At 49.8% G+C, this 22175-nt stretch overlaps 1 protein-coding gene across 4 annotated transcripts in view; it reads right to left on the bottom strand.

Moving 5' to 3' along the window:
- Nucleotides 1–9699: 9699 nt before the first annotated feature.
- Nucleotides 9700–22175, bottom strand: part of PCSK6 (proprotein convertase subtilisin/kexin type 6) — a 193647-nt gene continuing 181171 nt past the window's right edge. For all 4 annotated transcript variants that reach the window (XM_035303681.3, XM_035303682.3, XM_035303684.3 and 1 more), the window contains 4 exons: nucleotides 21499–21602; nucleotides 16001–16130; nucleotides 12555–12667; nucleotides 9700–11116 (listed from right to left, as the gene is read on the bottom strand). In XM_035303681.3, the coding sequence (XP_035159572.2) occupies nucleotides 11019–11116; nucleotides 12555–12667; nucleotides 16001–16130; nucleotides 21499–21602 (445 nt within the window). In that variant the 3' untranslated portion in view covers nucleotides 9700–11018. The remainder of the gene's footprint in view (nucleotides 11117–12554; nucleotides 12668–16000; nucleotides 16131–21498; nucleotides 21603–22175) is intronic.

The raw sequence follows: 22175 nt of genomic DNA, 5'->3' as shown, positions 1-22175 counted from the left end.
AGTGCGCGCGCAGCTCGACCGCCAGGCCGAAGCAATCGAAGAGCCACGCCCCCGGGGTTGTTCTGGCCCCAAGTCCTGGCGCGCGCGCTGGGGACGTGTTTGTTTCTGGGTTCTTTCCTGGGGTGTATCTGGAGTCTGATGGACCTCAGATTCCAGACGTTGGTGTTTAAAAGTTAAGGCGAATGTGGAAACACCCGAGGGGAACTTTCTCATGCACTAGCTCACCTTGAGGTGGGAGGGGAAGCTGTGATTGTCCCCAGCAGGCGCGGGGACCCGTGGGCTTCAGTGAAGGGTCGACGAGTTCAGGTACCTGTCCCGAGCCTAGACCTTGGCCCCAGGCTACAGCGTGAGCTCCCGGGCTAGGTGACCCGCCCGGGGCAGGTCGCTGGGACAACTCCACCGCCCCGCCAGTGCAACCCGGTCGCGGGCACGGTAGGGTTTGCCGTTAGGTTTGCGGCCTTTAGACTTCTGAATATTCATATAAAGTATGATATACAGAAAAGTGTGCAAATCAGGTGTTTACAGCGTGACTAATGACCAGAGTGAACACAACTGCATAGCCGACGCCGGGATCCAAAAAAAACCCACTGTTTTGAAAACCTCCCTCTTCGCAAAGGCAACCGCAAACTCAACACCACAGACTCGTTTTAGAAATTCCATTTGACCCAGCAATCCCGTTACTGGGTATATACCCAAAGGATTATAAATCATTCTGTTATAAAGACACATGCACACGTATGTTCATAGCGGCACTATTTACAATAGCAAAGACCTGGAAGCAACCCAAATGCCCATCAGTGATAGACTGGACAAGGAAAATGTGGCATATATGCACCATGGAATACTATGCAGCCATAAAAAACGATGAGTTCTCATCTTTCATAGGGACATGGATGAATCTGGAAACCATCATTCTCAGCAAAGGACACAAGAACAGAAAATCAAACACCGAATGTTCTAACTCTCATTGAACAATGATAACATGGACACAGGGAGGGGAGCATCACACACTGGGGTCTGTGGTGGGGACAAGAGAGGGACAGCGGGGAGTGGGGGCAGGTCGGGGAGGGATAACATGGGGAGGAATGCCAGATGTAGGTGATGGGGTGGGGGAGGATGGAGGCAGCAAACCACTTTGCCATGTGTGTACCTACCCAACAATCATGTATGATCAGCACATGTACCCCAGAAACCTAAAGTATAATTAAAAAAAAAAAGTAAAAAAAATTTGGAAAAAACTAAAAAATAACAATAAAAAATATAAATTTTTAAAACTGAAAAAATAAATAGAATCCCACAGTATCCTTTTTTTTTTTTTTTTTTTTTTTTTTTTGGCCTAGTTTCTTTGCGTCTATGTTATGTCTGGAGTCCATCCAAGTTACATACAGAGATGGTTTGTTTGCTTGCACTGCTGAAGAAAATTCCATTGTATATATTATACTGTAATTTTCAATTACTTATTCTGCTGTTGATGGACATCAAGGTTGTTTTCAGTTTAGGGCTATTCTGAGTAATGTTGCTGTAAATTTTCGGGTATGTGGATGAGTTTCTCCTGGAGTGGAATTGCTGGGACTTAGGGTGTGATATGTATCATCCATAAGTAATGCCCAACAGTCATGCTAAGAGGCTGAAATACACACTCCCTCCGCGTGTAAGGGTTTTCATGGCTTCCAGCTTCAGCCGTGTCGGCATTTTAAGTGTCTCACTTTAGTCGTTCTCATGGGTGTGTGGGGTTACTGCTCTACTGCTTTTCTTTTCTTTTCTCTAATAACTAATGAAGCTGAGAACCTTTCATGTGTATGTTGCCCATTCTGATAGCTTCCTTTGTTAAGTGCCTTTTCAAGTCCCTTACTCAGTTTTTTCCTTACGGAGTTGTCTGCCTTTTTTCTTACTGATGTGGGGAATTTCTTTATAAAGGATATGAACACGCTCTGTGGCTTGCCTTTCCACTCTTAATGGTATTGTTTGATGATTAGAATTTTTTTTTTCTTTTGAGTCACAGTCTCGCTCTGTCACCTGGGCTGGCGTGCAGTGGTGCCATCAGGACTCTCTGCAGCCTCGACCTCTCAGGCTCAATCAGGACTCACTGCAGCCTCGACCTCTCAGGCTCAAGAGATCCTCCCACCTCAGCCTCCTGAATAGCCAGGACTACAGGCACAGGTCAACAGTCCTGGTTAATTTTTGTATTTTTTGTAGAGATGAGGTTTCAGCATGTTGTCCAGGCTGGTCTCCAACTCCTGAGCTCAAGTGATCCACTTGCCTACAGGCATGAGCCACCACCCCCGGCTGAGAAGTTTCCGATTTTTATGTAGTTCGATTATTTTCTTTACGTCAATGGGTTGGGTGTGCGTACACATGCATGTGCCTTACGAAATCTTTCCTTACCCCCATCATATTTTCCTATGTGACCTACTAGAAGATTGTTTTGCCTTTCACATTTAGTTCTATAATCCACCTTGACTTGATTCTTCTTGAGTTTTTTTTGTTTTGTTTTGTTTTGTTTTTTTGAGACGGAGTTTCACTCTTGTTACCCAGGCTGGAGTGCAATGGTGAGATCTCGGCTCACCGCAACCTCTGCCGCCTGGGTTCAGGCAATTCTCCTGCCTCAGCCTCCCCAGTAGCTGGGATTGCAGGCAAGTGCCTCTATGCCCAGCTAATTTTTTGTACTTTTTTTAGTAGAGATGGGGTTTCACCATGTTGACCAGGATGGTCTCGATCTCTTGACCTCGTGATCCACCCGCCTCGGCCTCCCAAAGTGCTGGGATTACAGGCTTGAGCCACCGCGCCCGGCCTCTCTTCTTGAGTTTTTATTGAAGTATGATATACACAGAGAAAAGTGCAAACTGAACAGACTCAAGCAAATAACATCCTCATAAGAACAGGACATTGTCGCGTTTTAGAAGCCCTCCTCCCGTCTTAGTCTAGCCACCACCCTTGCCCCAAGGGTAACTATTAGCCTGACATCTTGTATAGATTTGCTTTGCCTCATTTTGTATTTATGCAAACGAAGTACCTTACATATATTTTGCTTAACATTGTGTTTGTGTGTAGATATAGTTCATTTATTCTCACTGTAATATAGTAGTTAATTGTGGATGTTTTACAATTTACTTATCCATTCTGCTGTTGATTAGCATTTGGTTAATTTTTACTTTGGACCTTTTGTGTTATAAATAGTATACCTACAAACATTATAATGCATGTCTTTGAACACATATACTGATATATACCCAGGGATGGAATTACTGGGTCATAGGGTTTACTTATGTTCAGCTTAAGTAGAACATAAGTTTTCCAAAGTGGTTGTACCAACTTAAACTCCTTGCTAACATTTAGTATTGTCTGTCTTTTTAATCTTAGCCATTCTGGTAGATTGGTAATGGTATGACATTGTGGTTTTAATTGTATTTCCCTGATTACTAACATAGTTGAGAACTTTAAAAAATATATTTATGTTCATTTGAATAACCTCTTTATTGAAATGTTTGTTTAGGTGTTTTGCCCGTTTTTCTATTGGGCTTTTTAAAAAAATGGATTTGTAGGAGCTCTTTATATTTTTTAGATAGGAATCTTTGTGAGATATGTCTGTGGTGAATATCTTCCCCTGTGGCTTGTGTTTTCACTCTCTCTTTTTTTTGAGACAGAGTTTCGCTTTTGTCACCAAGGCTGGAGTGCAATGGCGTGATCTCCGCTCACTGCAACCTCCGCCTCCTGGGTTCTGGCAATTCTCCTGCCTCAGCCTCCTGAGTAGCTGGGATTACAGGCACGCACCACCATGCCCAGCTAATTTTTTGTATTTTTAGTAGAGACGGGGTTTCACCATGTTGACCAGGATGGTCTTGATCTCTTGACATTGTGATCCACCTGCCTCGGCCTCCCAAAGTGCTGGGATTACAGGTGTGAAATCATTAGTTTTAATATATTAAAATACAATAGAGTTTTGTGTGTCGGCATTATATCCCGAGATCTTGTGAAATTTACTTATTAATTCTAATAGTTTATCTGTAACCATTCTTGTGGATTTTCTACATACATAACCATGCTATTTGAGAATAATGATAGTTGGCTCGGTGCAGTGGCTCATGCCTGTAATTCCAGCACCTTGGGAGGCTGAGGCAGGCGGATCACATGAGGTCAAGAAGTTCCAGACCAGCCTGGCCAACCTGGTGAAACCCTGTCTCTACTAAAAATACAAAAATCAGCCAGGTATGGTGGCACATACCTGTAATCCCAGCTACTGGGGAGGCTGAGGCATGCGACTCACTTGAACATAGGAGGTGGAGGTTGCAGTGAGCAGAGATCACACCACTGTACTCCAGCCTGGGCGACAGAGCAAGATTCCATCTCAAAAAAAAAAAAAAAGAGAGAGAGAGAATAATGATAGTTTTATTCCCACCTTTCCAATTCTTACACCAGTTCTTTATTTTTTGCTCTGTTATACTGGCTGGGATCTTCAGCACAACGCTGAACAGTGGTGGTAGTGGATATGCTTTGGCAGGCATCACTTCACAGCCAAGCAAAAAACCCTAATCAGGCCAGGTGCGGTGGCTCACACCTGTAATCCCAGCACTTTGGGAGGCCGAAACAGGCGGATCATGAAGTCACGAGATCAAGACCATCCTGGCCAATGTGGTGAAACCCCATCTCTACTAAAAATACAAAAATTATCTGGGCATGCTGGTGCATGCCTGTAATCCCAGCTACTCAGGAGGCTGAGACAGGAAAATCGCTTGAACCAGGGAGGCAGAGGTTGTTGTAGTGAGCCGAGATCTCGCCACTGCACTCCAGCCCGGCGACAGAGCGGGACTCCATCTCATAAAAACAAAACCTAACCAATGATCAACGTTAACATCACCAATCATGGAACATGGTGTACTCCCTGCTAGAATGCAATGAGAACACAGAATCACTCTGTGAGATTCCTGTCAAGCGTGCATGACTTGACTCAAAACATGAGGAAGTCTCGGACAAGCCCACATGGAAGGCTATAGTCTTTAAAATCACGAGTCTTAGTTAAACAAAAGTCGCAGTGACCGAGCAGTGGTGGTGGTTCATACCTATAATCCAAGCACTTTAGGAGGCTGAGGCGGGGGCGGGGTGGGGGGTAATTACTTCTTAGGGTCAGGAGTTTAAGACCAGCCTGGCCAACATGGCCTTCCAGATCATGAGGCAAGGAGAGACTGAGGAAGTGTCCAGACTGGAGAACATTAGAGTCACGATGACTAAATGAAAAGTGTGATTCTAAGCCAGGTCCTTTTGCTAAGACCTTTATTGGGACAACAGCCAAGAACTAAAATTCAGTCAGAGGGTTAGATGGTCCTAACAGATTGATATTAACGTCCTGACTCTGATGTCAGTGTAGGAGATGTCTTTGTTTATAGGAAATACCCACTGAAGTATTATGCGGGGCAGGGGCCGTCATAGAGTAACGTATCAGCAACTTACTCTCAAATTGTTTGGGAGGGAATTTCTTTGTATCGTACTTGCAAGTTGTGTTTTTGTTTTTTGAGACAGAGTCTCACTTTGTTGCCCAGGCTGGAGTGCAGTGGCATGATCTTGGCTCACTGCAACCTCCGCCCCCTTGGGGTTAAATGATTCTCCTTCCTCAGCCTCCCAAATAGCTGGGGTTACAGGCACTCGCCACCACACCCAGCTAATTTTTGTACTTTTATTAGAGACAGGGTTTCGCCATGCTGGCCAGGCAGGTCTTAAACTCTTGACCCTAAGAAGTGATTCCGTCTCCCTCTGCCCCCGCCTCCCCCAAAGTGCTGGGATTACAAGTGTGAACCACCACACCTGCCTGGTCACTACAACTTTTGTTTAACTAAAAACTAAAAAAGTTAAATGAATAACTAAAAAATAAAGTAACTAGAAATTTAAACAAAATAACTAAAAGACTTAAACAAAATAATTTAAAAATTAACATAACTAAAAATGTTAAACAAAATAACTAAAAAAGTTGAAGTAAAACCTAAACTTCATTTAATTCCAGAGAGAACCACCAGGTGGAGTCCTTAGGGTGGAGAGCTGGTTAACTTGGGGCCCTTGCTGTGTTAAAAAAAAAAAAGGGGGCGGTATCTCTTTACTTTTAAAAAGGGAAAGTTTCCCTTGCTTCAGCATAGGAACAGGGAGATAAATCAAACCATATGTGGTTTTATTCATTTTAGGGTATCTCTATGAAGTTGCAAACAATTTTCTTTTTTGATTCCATTTCTTGCGGCCAGAGTTTCTCAACCTCGGCACGATTGACATTTTGGGCTGAGTTCTTTGTCGTGGGGCTGTCCTGTGCATTGCAGGGTGCTTAGCAGCATTCCTGGCCTCCACCCACTGGAGTTGAGTACATCCTTCCAGCTGTGACAACCCAAAATGCCTGCAGACATTGCCAAATGGCCCCTGGAAGACAAAAATCATCCCTGGTTGAGAAACACTGTTTTTGGTAACAGGGTGTTCTCTGCTCTGGGTACTTTGGTTCCTGTTGGCTCAAAAGGGAGGTTGAGATATCTAGTCACCCTTAGTATGGCTGGCCTGTAGTGGTGCCGGGCTTTGGATGGTGGGACTGAACTCCAGGATCTGAGGTGGGTGCTCAGTGCTGTACCATCTAAGGATGCTGTTCTGTGCTCAGATAAGCCACAGAGCCTAGGGTGTCAGGAAAGGCCTTAAATGGCTAGCCAGGGAAGACAGACTGGGGTTCATGTGAGGAAAGCAACAGTGAAGGCTGGGGGAGGGAAGCAGACTCCTCCTTTCCCCCCAGCAGCCAGTGGCCTCCCAGCTGGCGGGGCAGAACCCTAAGATGCTAGAGAATGGCCTTGGTCTGCTACTTTCCATCACCCCTGCTTGTCCTTATTAAATGTCTTTGTTCCCTACTTCTCCACCTCCTTCTCTTTCTATCCTCTAATCTGAACCTCCACCCCTCACCTGCTCTCGGGGGCCCCAACATAATTCAAGCTTTCAGGCAAAAGGCCCGCTCCAGACATATTATTAGTAATGCAAATGCAGCGGATGGTGGTCTCCCCAAGTTCAAGGACACTCCACTCCTGGACTCGTTTAGACCACGTTGCTATCTATCTGTCTATCTTTTTTGATTGATTGATTGAGACAGGGTCTCGCCATATTTCTCAGACTGGTTGCAAACTCCTGTGCTCAAGCCATCCTCTTGCCTCAGCCTCCCAAAATGTTGGGATTACAGGTGTGAGCCACTGCACCTGGCCCTTTTTTTAAGTTCTGTCTACCCCCCTCCCATTTCAGACATGTTTTCTGTAAAAAGCACAGTTCTCACCAGTCCTTTGAAGAGTCACAAGATACAAAGTCAGCAGTGGCCTGGGAGGGATGAGGATATACACATGGGGTCCAGTGTGAGTTGCCAAAGGATTTGGGAATAAGGTCAGACAAGCATCACCCCCTGAAAATAGAGCTGGTTTAAAACAAATGCATCATGCTGCATTTGGGCAGCTGCAGAACGACACCCCTCCTGCAGCCAGCCGGTCTCCTTCCCCGGGGGACAGGGCTGGGAGCAACTTTGCAGTGTGCAGCCCAAGACAAGGCAGTTCACTTCTGTGGGTCTCAGGGTCTTTGTCCGGGAAAAGACAGCTTTAGAGGAGATGACCTACGATCCTGTCACTTAAAACCCATCCACATACCCTGCCCAACTGGGTCCAGACCATTTTAACCTCAAGGTTGGACCGCTTGTGTCCAAAAGACATTCTATGTAGTTGGCCTCTTTCAACAAGGTGGAGTTTAGTCATCAGGACTTTGTGAACAACTTCTCAACTCCCCACCCAACTTCTCAGCCCCAAAATGGGCCTGCTTGACCCAGTCACTCGGCGAGGCTGGCTGGCTGGCTTTCCTGTATCTTGTGTCCTTTGGGAGATAAACGAAGTTTGTTTGTTTATATATTTATTTATTTAGGAGACAGAGTTTTGCTCTTGTTACCTAGGCTGGAGTGCAGTGGCGCGATCTCAGCTCACTGCAGCCTCTGCCTCCCGGGTTCAAGTGATTCTCCTGCCTCAGCCTCCCGAGTAGCTGGGATTACAGGCGTGCATCACCACACCTGGCTAACTGTTGTATTTTTAGTAGAGATGGGTTTTCGCCATGTTGGCCAGGCTGGTCTCCAACTCCTGACCTCAGGTGATCTGCCTGCCTCAGCCTCCTAAAGTTCTGGGATTACAGATGTGAGTCACTGCACCCGACTGGGAGTTTATTTCTGATTCAGTTGCAAACATGTTACAGTGTAAGCTCTCAGTGGGCACAGAGCTCAAATTTATTGAGATCTAAGCTCTAGGGTCTAAAAAGGCGCCTTCCACCAGGGGTACTTAACAAGTTGCTGGTTTTAAGTCAGTCTCATGGGCGGGGCGGGGGTTGAATTCTTATCCCAGACACATTCATTCCCCACTGCCTCACACGCACAGCTCTGGTCCGCTGGTGCTTGTGGTGGACAGCTGCTGGGTCGTGTCCCTGCCCCGCCTTCTGGGAGCCGCACATTGCTCCTCCCCTCTTCTGCAGAGCTCCCTGCGGCCATGTTCTGCTCCACAAGCCTGTCCTCGTAGCCACAACTGATGTCACAGGGAGAGGACCAATGTGAGGCAGGCTGACCGAGTCCTGTCCCTGGGGAACGAAGAACCAAGAAACAGACACAGAAAGTTGGCTTGAGGGTTTGGATTTGTACTAGTTTTACTTGGAAGACGCTGGAGGTCTTGTCATTTGTTCTATCAACTGGGGAAGGTGGCTGTGGAGAGAAGGACGCTGCTGCATAGACGGTCCAGGTGACTTACTGCTGGTTCCAGGGTTCCTGAGGCTCTGCGGCACGCTTCCCTGAAATTATGAATCCACTCTAGATTCTCCTCGCCCACTCCTGTTTTTCCCTAAGTCAGTTCTAGTTGGTGCATTTCCTTTACTTGTAGCCAAAGGATTCCTAGCAAGTACAAGCTTGTGACCTCGCAGAGAGGCCATGGTAAAAATCCCATGCAGTGCATAAGCCATGTGTTCAGGGATGTCAGCCACCGTGCCGAAGACAAGCTATAACCTAGTTCAGTCACACTTGGTAGCTACCGGTGAAAGAGGCTTGCAGTCTGGGCTGTGGGGAGCTCCCTCTTGACAGATGGAAGGGGCCCCTATATCTGGAGAGGCTCTAGAACCTCCTCCCAGTGAGGCTAATGTGGCCTGAAGAGGGTCTATTTGCCATATGACACCCTGGGGCTGGAATCTGGGATTTCCCCCATTACTTCCTTACATCAACAGTTGAAAAAGCACAAAAGAAGACCTTCCACATAACTATCAAACAGCTCTAAAACCACAAATAGTCCGGGCGCGGTGGTTCCACCTATAATCCCAGCACTTTGGGAGGCCGAGGCGGGTGGATCACGAGGTCAAGAGATCGAGACCATCCTGGTCAACAAGTTGAAACCCCGTCTCTACTAAAAATACAAAAATTAAAAACCTGGGCATGGTGGCGCACGCCTGTAGTCCCAGCTACTCGGGAGACTGAGGCAGGAGAACTGCTTGAACCCAGGAGGCGGAGGTTGCGGTGAGCCGAGATCGCGCCATTGCACTCCAGCCTGGGTAACAAGGGCGAAACTCCGTCTCAAAAACAAACCAACCAACCAACCAACCAACCACAAATAAAGTAACGTCCACTTCACACTTTGGTCAGCACTCACGTTTTCATTTCGCGTGCCTTGGAAAGAAACACAGACTCCTGTGCCATGGGATGTTAACTCTTTTATTAACTTAGGGTTAACACTGTTTTTGCTTCACTGATGTCTCTTTCGGAGTTGTGGATTCAATAAACAACAGCTGGGCTCCTTCCAGCTCGCAGGTGACGAGGTGAATGCGCTGTTGTCAAACAGGAGGAGGACAATATGGAGAAAGACGAGGTCGAAAAAATTTAAGGCAAATGTTACTTCCCTGTTCAAGGGAATTGATCAAGCAGATCTGTGCATTTCAATGAAAATATATGAAATATTTGTCAAAATAATTAACGTCGGTAAAAATCAGAACACGTAGCTTATAAAATGCCTACACAGGTTTGGCAGAATAAATCCAACTGTGTCATGTAGGCTCGTAATATACGCAGACACAGGTGTATCCACCTTAAAAACGAGTCTCCTGAAGGGCAGGGGCCAAATATACTTTAAAAGCAATTCCATAAAATGGGAAGTGATGGATGATTAACAACGCATGGGCTGGCTTTACATTTTGTTCAGAGGGATTGCTTGGCCATCGGGGTATCTTTTGGATGGCCCCAGAATGCCTCCTGTGGCCCCTCCTCGGAAGGCTCTGCATCGGGCTGAGGTGGTGGTTCAGGCCATGAGCCTCCTGGAGAACACGGTAACAAGTAGAGCTCGGCTTGCTCAAAGGAGAGCGCTGCGGGGAAAGAACCTTCTGGTCTGGGTTTGGAATTTGCCTTTCTAAGCTTCTGCTGCAGTTTCAGAAGTAGCTGACTATGTAGAAATAGATACTCCGGCCCCAGTGGTCATACATTTTACACCCTCAAACCTACCTTATTTATAGTCTGACCAAATCGTCCCCAGACTGTTCTGTGGCAGCCAATGAGCAGGTAGACTGCTGGCCCTTTGTCAGATGTGAGGATGGCCCAGGGTTTGCCGGCTGGGCCGGGGAGATTTACTACAGAGCCCCCGAAAAGCATAGGGAGAAGAGTGCTGTGTGATGCCAAGCGTCTTTCTTTTCTGCTTTGGTCTTGAAGATTCAGTAAACTTATGGTCCCAGAAGCTGCTCCAAAGCCAGAGCTGTGGATTCCCAGAATTCGTTTTGTTCCTGTTTCAGTGTTTCAGAAGACTGTAGCCAACAAGCAGCATTTGAGAGGATTTTAGGAACACCTCCTTAACAGCCACCACCCACCTGGCTTGGGTGCTCAGAGATGCTGCGGAAGGACTTGGCTCCTGGGGAGATAAAGCTGCAGGTGCAGGACACCGCCCCGAATCAGGCTCTGGCTGACAGTCTGGAGGACGGTGGACAGATGGATGGACAGGGGGTCCCTGGCCTCTGCGGGCAGCTAGACACCCCTACCCGGCCAGGAGGCACGTGCGGCAGCAGAACTGAATGAAGAGCTTCCGTTCACACAGCCGGTTGGACTTCACCATCTCGCAGAATGTCTCGTCAGCTGAGTCCCCGCATCAAGAAAGAAAAAGAGGGAAAGGTCAGTCTTTGGTTCCTGTAAAGATTGTTTCAAGGCTGGGTGCGGTGGTGGCTCACACCTATAATCCCAGCACTTTGGGAGGCCAAAGCAGGTGGATCACCTGAGGTCAGGAGCTTGAGACCAGCCTGGACAACATGGCAAAACCCTGTCTCTACTAAAAATACAAAAATTAGCCAGGCGTGGTGGTGCATGCCTGCAATCCCCACTACTCGGGAGGCTGAGACAGGAGAATCACTTGAACGCAGGAGGTAGAGGTTGCAGTGAGCTGAGACTGCACTATTGCACTCCAGCCTGGGCAACAAGAGTGAAACTCCATCTCAAAAACAAATACAAATACAAGATTATTTCAATCACTCCACATATATTGGACATCAGCAGTGCTCTGGGCAAGAGGGACACAGATGGAGGTGGGGAGCAGGGTGGCAGCCCTTGAAGTCCCTCTCCTGCAAGGCACTTGATTCTGCAAGCCCCATGTGGCAGTGGGGGCGGGGGGCACTGGTGTATGGGGCTCTTGCTGAGTCTAAGTGACAAGGGGAGTTCATGAGCAGGATGTGGGGGTGACATGGGAGAGGTCTCGGGAGAACACCCAGCCTGGGCGCATGGGCCACATGTGCACCTGTCTTTCTGGACAACTGTGCTGGTGGTGGAGCTGAGGAGGAAGACTCCGGGGGAGGTCGGACGACAGGCCCCATGTGGCTCCCCCCTGCCGCTTGCTGGACCAGTGCCCCCTTCCCTGCCAGTGTGTCTATAATGGCTCCTGCCCTGGACTCCAGGCCAGGGTCTTCTGTTAACCCTCCTTCTTGCCCGGAATTCCCAAGTTGGGAACTATCTTCGGTTCCTTTAAGTTTCTGTTTTTACAACTTGTCCTTGTCCCCTGTCCCCCTGCAAAGCCAGGGCTCTCCTGCAGCACAGATGTAGAGCTGGGATCCCTGTGGAGCTGGGATTTCTGCTGCAGAGCTCATGCTCCACTCTGGGATCTGCCTCCTCGTCCCAAGGTAGAGACCCTCCAGGCTTCCTCGGTCCTGGCTTTGACCCCCAAGGTCAGGCTTCTTTTATGGGAAGTTGTCACACCCAGGCCTCCAGGCGCCTATGGCATGAGAGTGGGACCAGTACAAGAACATGATCATTTTTAGGAGTCACTCAACAAACAGATCAGCAGTGGCTGGGACACCTCTCCGGTCAAGATGTGAGAGGTGTAGAGGGAAGTTGGGAGACAGGGCAGCTGTCTTCCAGATCAGCTAGAGGAGTCCCGGACGGTCAGTGAGATCGGGGCGCTCGCCTGTCTGTGGAGCCGCCATGCCCGTGCGGCTTTGCTCTGCTCTTCTGAGCACAAGCTGGCGGGCCGAGCTCCTCCACAGGCAACCCCAAGGGAACCCAGGACCATCGCCCTGCTGTTGCTCACCGTTGCTGCATGTGTGGTTGGTGATGCAGGAGGTCCCCAGCTGTGTGAAGCCCGTCTTACACCTGCTGCAGTTCCTGCTGGAGCCCGCACAGCTCAAGCAGTTCTCGTCACACCTGTGGGTAGACACCGCTCCTGCTGAAGGCTGGGGAAGAGGCCCTGCCAGAACCATCCCTTCCCAGAACCCTCCTACCTCCTTGCACATCCTTCCCACCCGCTCAGCCCTGGTCTTCTGTTTAGAGGCTGTGTCTCCCCCTCCCCTGCCATTCCCTGACACAGAGGCCAAGTGTCTGAGTGTCCTTCCTCCTATCTGACCTCACTCCTGCCCTGGGAGGGCAGAGACAACCACGGCCAGTTGGCAGGAGCATGTCCAGGATCGGGGGCCAGGCCCAGGCCTTGAGGCTTCCCACAGCTCTCCTGACACCCTCCTGGGCCCTGGCCCCCAGCCCACTACATGGCTCCCAGAGCTGTGGCAGGCTGCTCTCTCCAGCAGCTGCCGGGCTTCGATGGCTGTAGGCTTGAGGTCCAGGCCAGACTTCACCCAGGGATATGACATGCCTGACTCAAGCTGACCAGAGGGCTGCTGCCACCCCTATGTGGCCATGCCTCCTTACCCTCAGGGAGCAGGAGAGGTGCCCCACAATTCCTGCCCTTCCCGGACAGTCCTGGCCCAGCCTGGGCAGACATGGACCCAGGCCAGGGCTATTTCTAATGCAGGGTAATGTGACCTCAGGGGAGGGGTGGTGCACCACAGTTCAAGGCCATATCCAGCATTTATACTGGGCCACAATCGCACTTTCATTTACAATCTTTTTCTTTTTTCTTGAGATGGATCCTCGCTCTGTCACCCAGGCTGCAGTGCAGTGGTACAATCTGAGCTCACTGCAACCTCTGCCTCCTGGGTTCAAGTAATTCTTCTGCCTCAGCCTCCCGTGTAGCTGGGACTACAGGTGCGCACCACTACACCCAGCTAAGTTTTGTATTTTTAGGAGAGATGGGGTTTCACCATATTGGCCAGGCTGGTCTCGAACTCCTGACCTTGTGATCTGCCCGCCTCAGCCTCCCAAAGTGCTGGGATTACAGGTGTGAGCCACCACACCCAGCCTCATTTACAATCGTGGCTGAGCTGAGCAGCTGTGACAGAGGCAGTATGACCCCAAAAGCCTGACGGATGACCACTGTGTGCTTTATAGAAAGCACTTGCCGATGTGGGCCTCTCCAGGGCCGAAAGCTTCCCCTCATGTGGGAACAAGTACTTAGGAAACTCCGGTCCTCTGCTGCCCAAAGAGAGGTTTGTGGGGGCTGCCTGCCTGCTGCCTCCTGGGGGCAGGGGATGCCCATGCCTCTGGCTGCCTGCAGGGCTCCAGTTGCACGGCTGTGGGCATAATCAGCATGCCCTGATATCCACGGCATTTGACAAATGAAAGTGATCATCACTGTTGCATTCCACATTCTCCCTGGGTTGCTATATTTAATTATCCGAGAATCAGCTGGCTGGTTAACATGAAGGGTTTAACTTCAGACAACTGTGCGCAGAGTGCTGTGCAGGACTCAGCAAGTCTGCACCTTACAAGCGGGTGGCAGGTTTCCTATTTTACAGCAACTAAGTAGAAGGGGCTGCCGCTTGCAGAGACACGGAACTGCCACCAGGTTCCTCTGCTGTGGGTCACAAGTGCAAGGACTCGGGAGTCCCTCATGGGCTCACTGTAGGGCTTTGTTTGTTTCTAGGGGAATAGGTTACAACCCACAGTGGTTCTTACATCAAGCCTGGGAGGCAGACCCCATCCACTGTGGGGCAATCTACCAGTGCTAACAGGTACCCAGCTGGGAGCCAGGCATGGGTCCCCCTCCCCTGCTCTGACATAAGCCTCTGAGGGCTCCCTCATTCTGAGTCTTTTTCAGACAGAAGTCCCCTGATTGGTTTTGACATTTGTCCCCTCCAGGTCTCATGCTGAGATGTGATCTGGGGTGCTGGAGATGGGGCCTGGTGGGAGGGGTCTGGATCATGGGGTGGATCCCTCGTGAATGGCTTCGCACCACCCCCTTGCTGATGAGTGAGTTCATGTGAGAGCTGGTTGTTCAAAGGTGCGTGGCAACTCCTTCCTTTTCTTTTGTTTTGAGATAAGTCTCGCTCTGTTGCTCAGCCTGGAGTGCAGTGGCATGATCTGCAACCTCCATCTCCTTGGTTCATGTGATTCTCCTGCCTCAGCCTCTTGTAAGGCTGGGATTACAGGAACATACCACCACACCTGGCTAATTTTTGCATTTTTTTTTTTAAGTAGAGAAGGGGTTTCGCCATGTTGGCCAGGCTGCTCTCGAACGCCTTGGCCTCCCAAAGTGCTGGGATTACAGGTGTGAGCCTCCACACCCAGCCGGCTTCCCTCTCTTGCTCCTGCTCTTGCTATGTGATGTGCTGCTCTCGTTTCACCTTCTGCAAGGCGTCAAGGCTCCCTGAGGCTTCCCCAGAAGCTGGGCGGATGCAGGCGCCACATTTCCTATAAAGCCTACAGATCTGTGAGCCAGTTCAGTTTCTTTTCTTTATACATGACCCAACCTCAGGGATTCCTCCATAGCACTGCAAAAGCAGCCTAACACCCGCCACTTCCCTCACAGCCCACACCCATCGTCACATCCTCACGGCTCCCTTTAAACTCCTCACTGTTGCTCCCACCCTGAAGGACACAGGTTGCCCTGCCCAGTGCTGGGTCCCACGTTCATGTGTCCCAACATAGGGCAATATTCAGCTCGAAAAGAGAGCAGAGTAAATGCTTCTCCTCTATTAGCTCATGTCCAACAACGGAAGGGTCCAGGGCCACCAAATGAGAACAGTACCTGTGTGGATGCCCGGGAGGAAACAGAAGGAGGATAGGAAGGGTTAAAACACATGTCACTGATTGCAAAGAAAATGGCCTTCGGATGAGAAGACTGTCAGCATCATTTACCTTTCTCTAAAGTACCTAACTAAACACATTTTTTAGGCCGGGCGTGGTGGCTCACACCTGTAGGTTGCAGTAAGCTGAGATCCCACCACTGCACTCCAGCCTGGGTGACAGAGTGACATTCTGTTTCCAAAAAGCAAAAAAAAAAAAATTTTAACTCAAAACATGGTTTCTCTGATTATGACAGTGCAAAGGATGCATGCCGAGCGTGGCACGGGCAGGGGCAGCCCTCGGAGTCCACCATAGGGGTGTCATCACCTCATGACTCGGCTTCCCATCCTGCCCCATCGCTGCACAGAGCCTGGCCTACAGCAGGGACTCAACAAATATGCATTCAATGAACAAAGGGATGGAGACCGCTAACCAGCTCTGTAGATGGGCTCCTGTCCACAGTGGGGTGATGCAACACGCCCTCCCCCAGCCCCTGGGGAAGACGCTGCCACACTCTGCCCGCCAGCCACTCCTGTGCTGGACACAGCTGCCTGCCACTCCCCACCAGGAAGACCATACCTTCGACACACTCTGTGGGGCAAGCCTGGCATCTCCTCCGGGTAGAAGCCCTCACCACAGGCTGGCACGCACTTCCAGTCCTGGAAGTGGAAGTTTTTTGCACAGTGGATACATTCTTCTTTGCCTGGCCCTGTGAGATACAGGAAAAGAAGCAGGTATCAGGGACGGCTGGCAGGTGACCACGCTCCAGGCCCGCTGTGAGCCCTTGTGAGATCAGGGCACCACTGAAGATCCCCCAGGCCACTGTTACAGCGGGCATTTCCCAGAATCTGTGAGCTGGGCCATCCTCACCCACTCCTAGGAGGTGGGTGTTGCCATTCCCATTTCACAGACAGGGACATCAAGGCAGGATATGATCTCAGAGGGGCCACACCTGCCTACTGACCATGGGCTCTACTTCCAACAGGCCTAGGCCCACTTCTGCTCCCTGAAGACTTGGAAATTCAGCGTCAAAGTTTTCATATAAACAAATATAAAACAGCTCCTGTTGTATATGGTTACATGTTGAAATGGCAGTATTTCCATACATTAAGTTGAATAGATATGTTACTCAAATGATTTTGCCTGCCTGTCTCGTTTGACTGATTAAGACATGGTTACTAGACAGCTTAGAACTGCATCCATGGCGTGCATCTGTGGCTCTTCCATCGCACAGAATGCTGCGGAAGATGGTGTGGGAAGATGGAAGAAGAGGTCTTCGGGAATGGTGTTGACCGGTGTTTGGTGTATATAGCCAGGGTGTTTTCAACAACAGAGAAAAAAAATGACTGGCCAGGCACGGTGGCTCACGCCCGTAATCCCAGCACTTTGGGAGGCCGAGGCAGGTGGATCACTTGAGGTCAGGAGTTCAAGACCAGCCTGATAACATGGAGAAACCCCATCTCTACTAAAAATCCAAAATTAGCCAGGTGTGGTGACGCATGCCTGTGATCCCAGCTACTTAGGAGGCTGAGGCAAGAGAATCACTTGAACCCAGGAGGCAAAGGTTTCGGTGAGCCAAGATTGCACCATTGCACTCCAGCCTGGGCAACAAGAGCAAAACTCCATCTCAAAAAAAAAAAAGACTAAGACTAAGGCTCATAGGGTAGGGAGGAGAGACTCGAAGAGACATCAGTTCTGAGCAAAGGGCCATGAGTCGTGGAGGAAAACCTTCAGGTTGGCTCGGGGTTTGAGGAGGACCTGTCGACCTGGGTCAGACGTTGGACTAGATGACTAGGTAGCACATCCTCTGGGCCGGGTGTCCCCAGGGAGCCTCTGATGGGATATCAGAGAGAGGCAGTGAGGTGGCTACTGGCTGACAGTGGAGAGGGTTACAGGCAGCGAGGAAATTCTCTCAGGGGCTCTTTGACAGTCACAATGCCTGAGTAAAACTCCCCCCACCCCCACCGCTTCAGTTGAATTGTGGTCTTAGATTGAGGCCTCACAGTCTGCTCTGGACTCAGCTGCAGCCTCTCACCCTCTCTCTGTGTCAAGGGAAAACCCCTCTGCAGAGGTTCCGGAGGCACAAGGCCCTTGGCCCTGGGGCTGGCTCCACACCTCAGAACCACAGCTGGAAGCCTGGGAGGGAATTCGGAGCTCACGCAGGAGAAGCTCCGCCTTTGAGAGTCAGGAAGAGTGAAGCTGAGGCCACAGGGTTTTGAGCAGGAGGTAGAGGGAACACTCTCGAGGGGCCTCTTGAGGACCACAGTCTTCATGGGGGGGTGTCTCCTCTCTTCCTGAGTTGTGGAGGAAGAGCTGCCCCCTAACGTCAGGATTCTGTCTGGTTTATTTTACTCTTTTTTTTTCTTTTTTGAGATGGAGTCTCACTCTGTTGCCCAGGCTGGAGTGCAATGGCATGATCTTGGCTCACTGCAATCTCCACCTCCCAGGTTCAAGCGATTCTCCTGCCTCAGCCTCCCAAGTAGCTGGCATTGCCAGTGTCCGCCACCACGCCTGGCTAATTTTTGTATTTTTAGTAGAGATGGGGTTTCACCATGTTGGCCAGGCTGGTCTTGAACTCCTGAGCTCGTGATCCAGCCGCCTTGGCCTCCGAAAGTGCTGGGATTACAGGTGTAAGCCGCTGCACCCGGCCTTTGAAGCTGCTCTTATGCTTTAGCCAAGGCCTCCCCTCCCCACAGCTGATCTCTGGGAGAGTCTGGTGGGTAGGTCTCCTGCCCAAGGCGGGGTGCCACTCTGCATGGGGCTTGGGAGCTGTTCGGGGCCTGCTGCTGTACCTCTCGTGCCTCACCTGCTGAACCTGTCACCCTCACTGTCCCTCCTCCAGCACCAGGGTCCTTACTGAACACCCGAGGAGCCTGCAACGTGGGAAAGCAAGCTTGTTCTTGTTTGTACTTGGTTTAATGCTCAATGTATTAACCTTAAAAGTTGTTAAAACACATTTATTTGGGATGGTGGCGATGGCGGCACACAAATGTAAATTCACTTAGTGCCACCGAGCTGTACGCCTGAAAATCGTCAAGCTGATAAATTTTATGTGATGTGTATTTTACCACAATAAAAAAGCTGTTAAAATGGGTTGATTTTCTAAGCGACCTATTTTCTCAACTCCTAAAAAATATGAATTTCATAACTCAGTGAAAGTCTTTTAAGGATTCCATTAAGTCGCAAGTCTTTATAGACGTTGAACACTTTAAAAGCACCCACAATCACAGCAATAATAGCAGAATGGGCTGTGCTTATACAGGACCTGCTATGTCATTTGTGGGGCCTGGTATAAAGTGAAAACATGGAGTCTTTGTTCAAAAAGCTGGAAAAATGTGCCATTAAGCAGAAAGCATTTTCCTTTCTTCTGCAATCTCTCTTGGTCTGTCACAGTGCTTCTCATTTGCGGTTTCAGGTCATGCTGTCTCAGGCACAGGATGCCCATGCATGAGGGCTGACTGTCACAGATGCTTGGGGCACTGCCCTGCCACTTGGTATGTGTGTGCCCTGCAGGCTGCCAGCTGCTGATCAACATGCCATACCCCAGGTGGGTAAGTCGAGTCCCACAGGTCTGCTACATTAACCCACGTTCACCAGCAGCCCCGAAGGATTACAACCTCCATGCCAGGACACACTGGGCACCTGGACTCAGGAGGATGAGAGGCTCATCTCCGCCAAGTGCACTGGGGCACTGTGACCCCAGGGTGGGGACAGAATCCACTGTGCCCTACCCCAGCACTCATGCCTCACTCTGACCCTCCCCATGACTGTGCCCAGGCCCCTGTGTGGGTGGTGGGCAGCAGTGGTCACTGACTGCAGGGAGGGGAAGGCCAGGTGGGCCTGGGTGTGAGAGCAGCTGCCTCCAGTGAGGTCCATATCTGCCATGGAGCTAGAATCCTCCAGTGACTCAGAGGAGGAAAGTGAGTTCTCTCTCCAGAGGGTGCCAGAGGGTAGATGTATACATTCCCAGGAGCTTAGAGAGAAACCAGGCCAGAGGGCAGGAGGTGCAAGGGAGACCCCCCCCCCCCAGAGCTCTGGACCTGCTCACCAATGAATTTAACGGCTGAAGTGACAGAGAAGTCACTGGGTTGCGATGAGGACTCCAAGTAACTCTATAAAGCACTTTGCCATTAAGCAATCTGGGGACTCAGAGAAAGAAACGGGAATTGAATTACTGAAATCAAAAGCGCTGTAAAACTGGATGCCTGAGTGTTATGGATTCAAGTGACTATGAAATTTAAATAAGCAACATCAGTGATGCTTCCTAATCAATCTGGGTTAAACAAGTGGAAGAAACAAAGAATAAAGATGATAGACAAAAGGCGACAGGCAAACTGCGAGGGAAATGTGCTGAGCTGCCAGCGGGTGGGATCTTCCATATGCTAAGCCCTGCTGCCTTTAGGGCTGTCCCAGGAGGGTAGAGAGGAGGACATATCTCCCCTGGGTGGCCTGGGGTCAGCCTGGCAACCATCAGAGGATGCCGGCCTTGGCCACAGCCTTGGTTTCTCAGGCCTGTCTATTCCAGGACAGGGAGCTGCATGGGGCACCCAAGGCTGGCCACGCAGGAACGGCTGTGCCCTTCTGCAGCATTTCTGAGGAACGGTAGAATCATGGCAATCGTGATTTAGCAGAAAATTGATTATTATTATTATCATCATCATTCTTTTAAACAGAGTCTCACTCTGTCACCCAGGCTGAAGAATACAGTGGCACGATCTCGGCTCACTGCAACCTCCACCTCCTGGGTTCAAGTGATTCTCATGCCTCAGCCTCCCAAGTGGCTGGGATTACAGGTGTGTGCCACCACACCTGGCTAATTTTTATAATTTTAGTAGAGACAGGGTTTCACCATGTTGGCCAGGCTTGTCTTGAACTCCTGACCTCAGGTGATCCACCTGCCTCAGCCTCCCAGAGTGCTGGGATTATAGGCATGAGCCATCACACCCAGCCAGCAGAGATTTAATTCTTCAAGTATTACTGCAGAAAAAGCCCATATGACATCTATGTCTTGGAAAGAACCAAAGTACCAAGGGCAGGAAGGAGAGTTGAGAGGAGAAAACTTAACCGAAAGCATATCTGAGCCCACAGACCGATGGAGCACTTGAACTTACTTGTGCAAATAGTGCTGCAAAATGAAACCCAATAAAATGAATGGTTTCTCTGCTATTCTGTATAAAAACTGTGCCTGGGAGACATCTGAGCTATCATCTTTGTGGGGAAGTATAATACATGTAAAATTGTTTATAAAATTCTTTCATCTTTGAACAAAATGTTCAAAATAAGTGAAGATAGGTACAAAGAGCTAAGGCTATGTTTTAAAACATCCCTGTCCCCACCTGGATCCATCCCCACCTCTTCCGAAGCCCTGTGAGTATTTATGGTGTTGGGTTTCTGTCTGCACTGATTCCACAGCAAGAGTTGAACTCCAAGACAAGAAGACGTCTGAGTGGTCGAGCATCCCTTGTCCCTTTTCCCTGCTGAAATCAGCCACTGCCTGGCTGGGCTTCTAATGCTGAGAAACTCAGGCTGCTTGTTCAAAGTGGGCCTTTGTATTGTTTTGGGTTTCTGCTTGAAATTTAGAAACACGGTTTAAAAAAAAATTTCAAACAAACTGTTTCCCTTTTGTGGAGAACATGGTCTCACTATGCTGCCCAGGCTGGTCTTGAGCTCCTGGGCCCGAGCTCTCCTCCCATCTCTGCCTCTCTGAGTGCTGGGATGATAGGCCTGAGCCGCTTCAGTGTGCACAACATAAAATTTACCATCTCAACCATGTTTAAGAATATAGTTCAGCAGCATTAAGTACATTCGCACTGGTACGTAGCCATCACCTGCCACCATCCATCCTTAGAACCACTGTCATCTTCTCAAGTTGAGACTCCTAAACCATTAAACATTTAATCCCCACTCTCCCTGCCCCCAGTCCCCGATAGGGCCTCTGTACCTTGTTCTGCCCTTGCACTGTAAGGCTGCAATAAACACAGAAGGCCATGAAGTCGTCGGGCTTTCTGTGTCTCAAGGCAGACAGCCTACCCGCTTGGGCAGCCCTGGCCCGAGGCCTCCACAGGCGGTGAACTCACCCACGCAGGTTCTGCAGGTGTGATGGCATTCCCCACATCTAATCAGCTCTGAGTCAAAGTAGGTGCCTGGCTCGCAGTCAGGAATGCAGCTGCCCCGCGCAAGGCTGATGAAAAGAAAGAGGCAGATTTCCACATCCATTCCAAGAGTCTCATTAAATTACGATTTGCCTCCTAATGCCTTTCCCAAGAGGAGCTGTAAGTTACTGAGGCGCAGTTCTTTGTGTTACTGAAAGTTCTCAGCTCAGGAAAACTGGGAAAGCCATTCCGCCGTCCGCTGGGGGTCCAGCAGGAATGGCCGTGAGGGCCCGGGTAACAGAGCTCCCAACACCAGGCAGCAGGCGCCGGGCTCCGTCCTCGACCCAGTGATAGCTTTTCTTTACTGCCATTTCCCCAACTGGAATCCAGACCCCATGAAGAAAAGTGGAGCTGGGTGGGTCACCACCGGTGGCATGCTAGCTCAGTCTCAGTGTCAAGTCCCTCTTGAAGTGTCAGCATTTATGACATGTGACGGGGCTGTCGGCTGCAAGGCTGGCCCTGAACCCCAACCTGCTCCTACCTCTCTCTTACTTGAAACCTTCTGCAGCTTTGCAATGAACTTGAAATAAAATGCCCTCTGGAGCCCTAGCAGGCCTGTCAGATGCAGCCCCTGGCTTCCTCTTCCACCCCATGTGCACCTG

The sequence above is a fragment of the Callithrix jacchus genome, chromosome 6 (assembly GCF_049354715.1).
Source record: "Callithrix jacchus isolate 240 chromosome 6, calJac240_pri, whole genome shotgun sequence".
Taxonomy (NCBI): Eukaryota; Metazoa; Chordata; class Mammalia; order Primates; family Cebidae; genus Callithrix; species Callithrix jacchus.
Note: the sequence above shows the minus strand (reverse complement) of the source record. Positions and strands in the feature narration are given on the sequence as shown.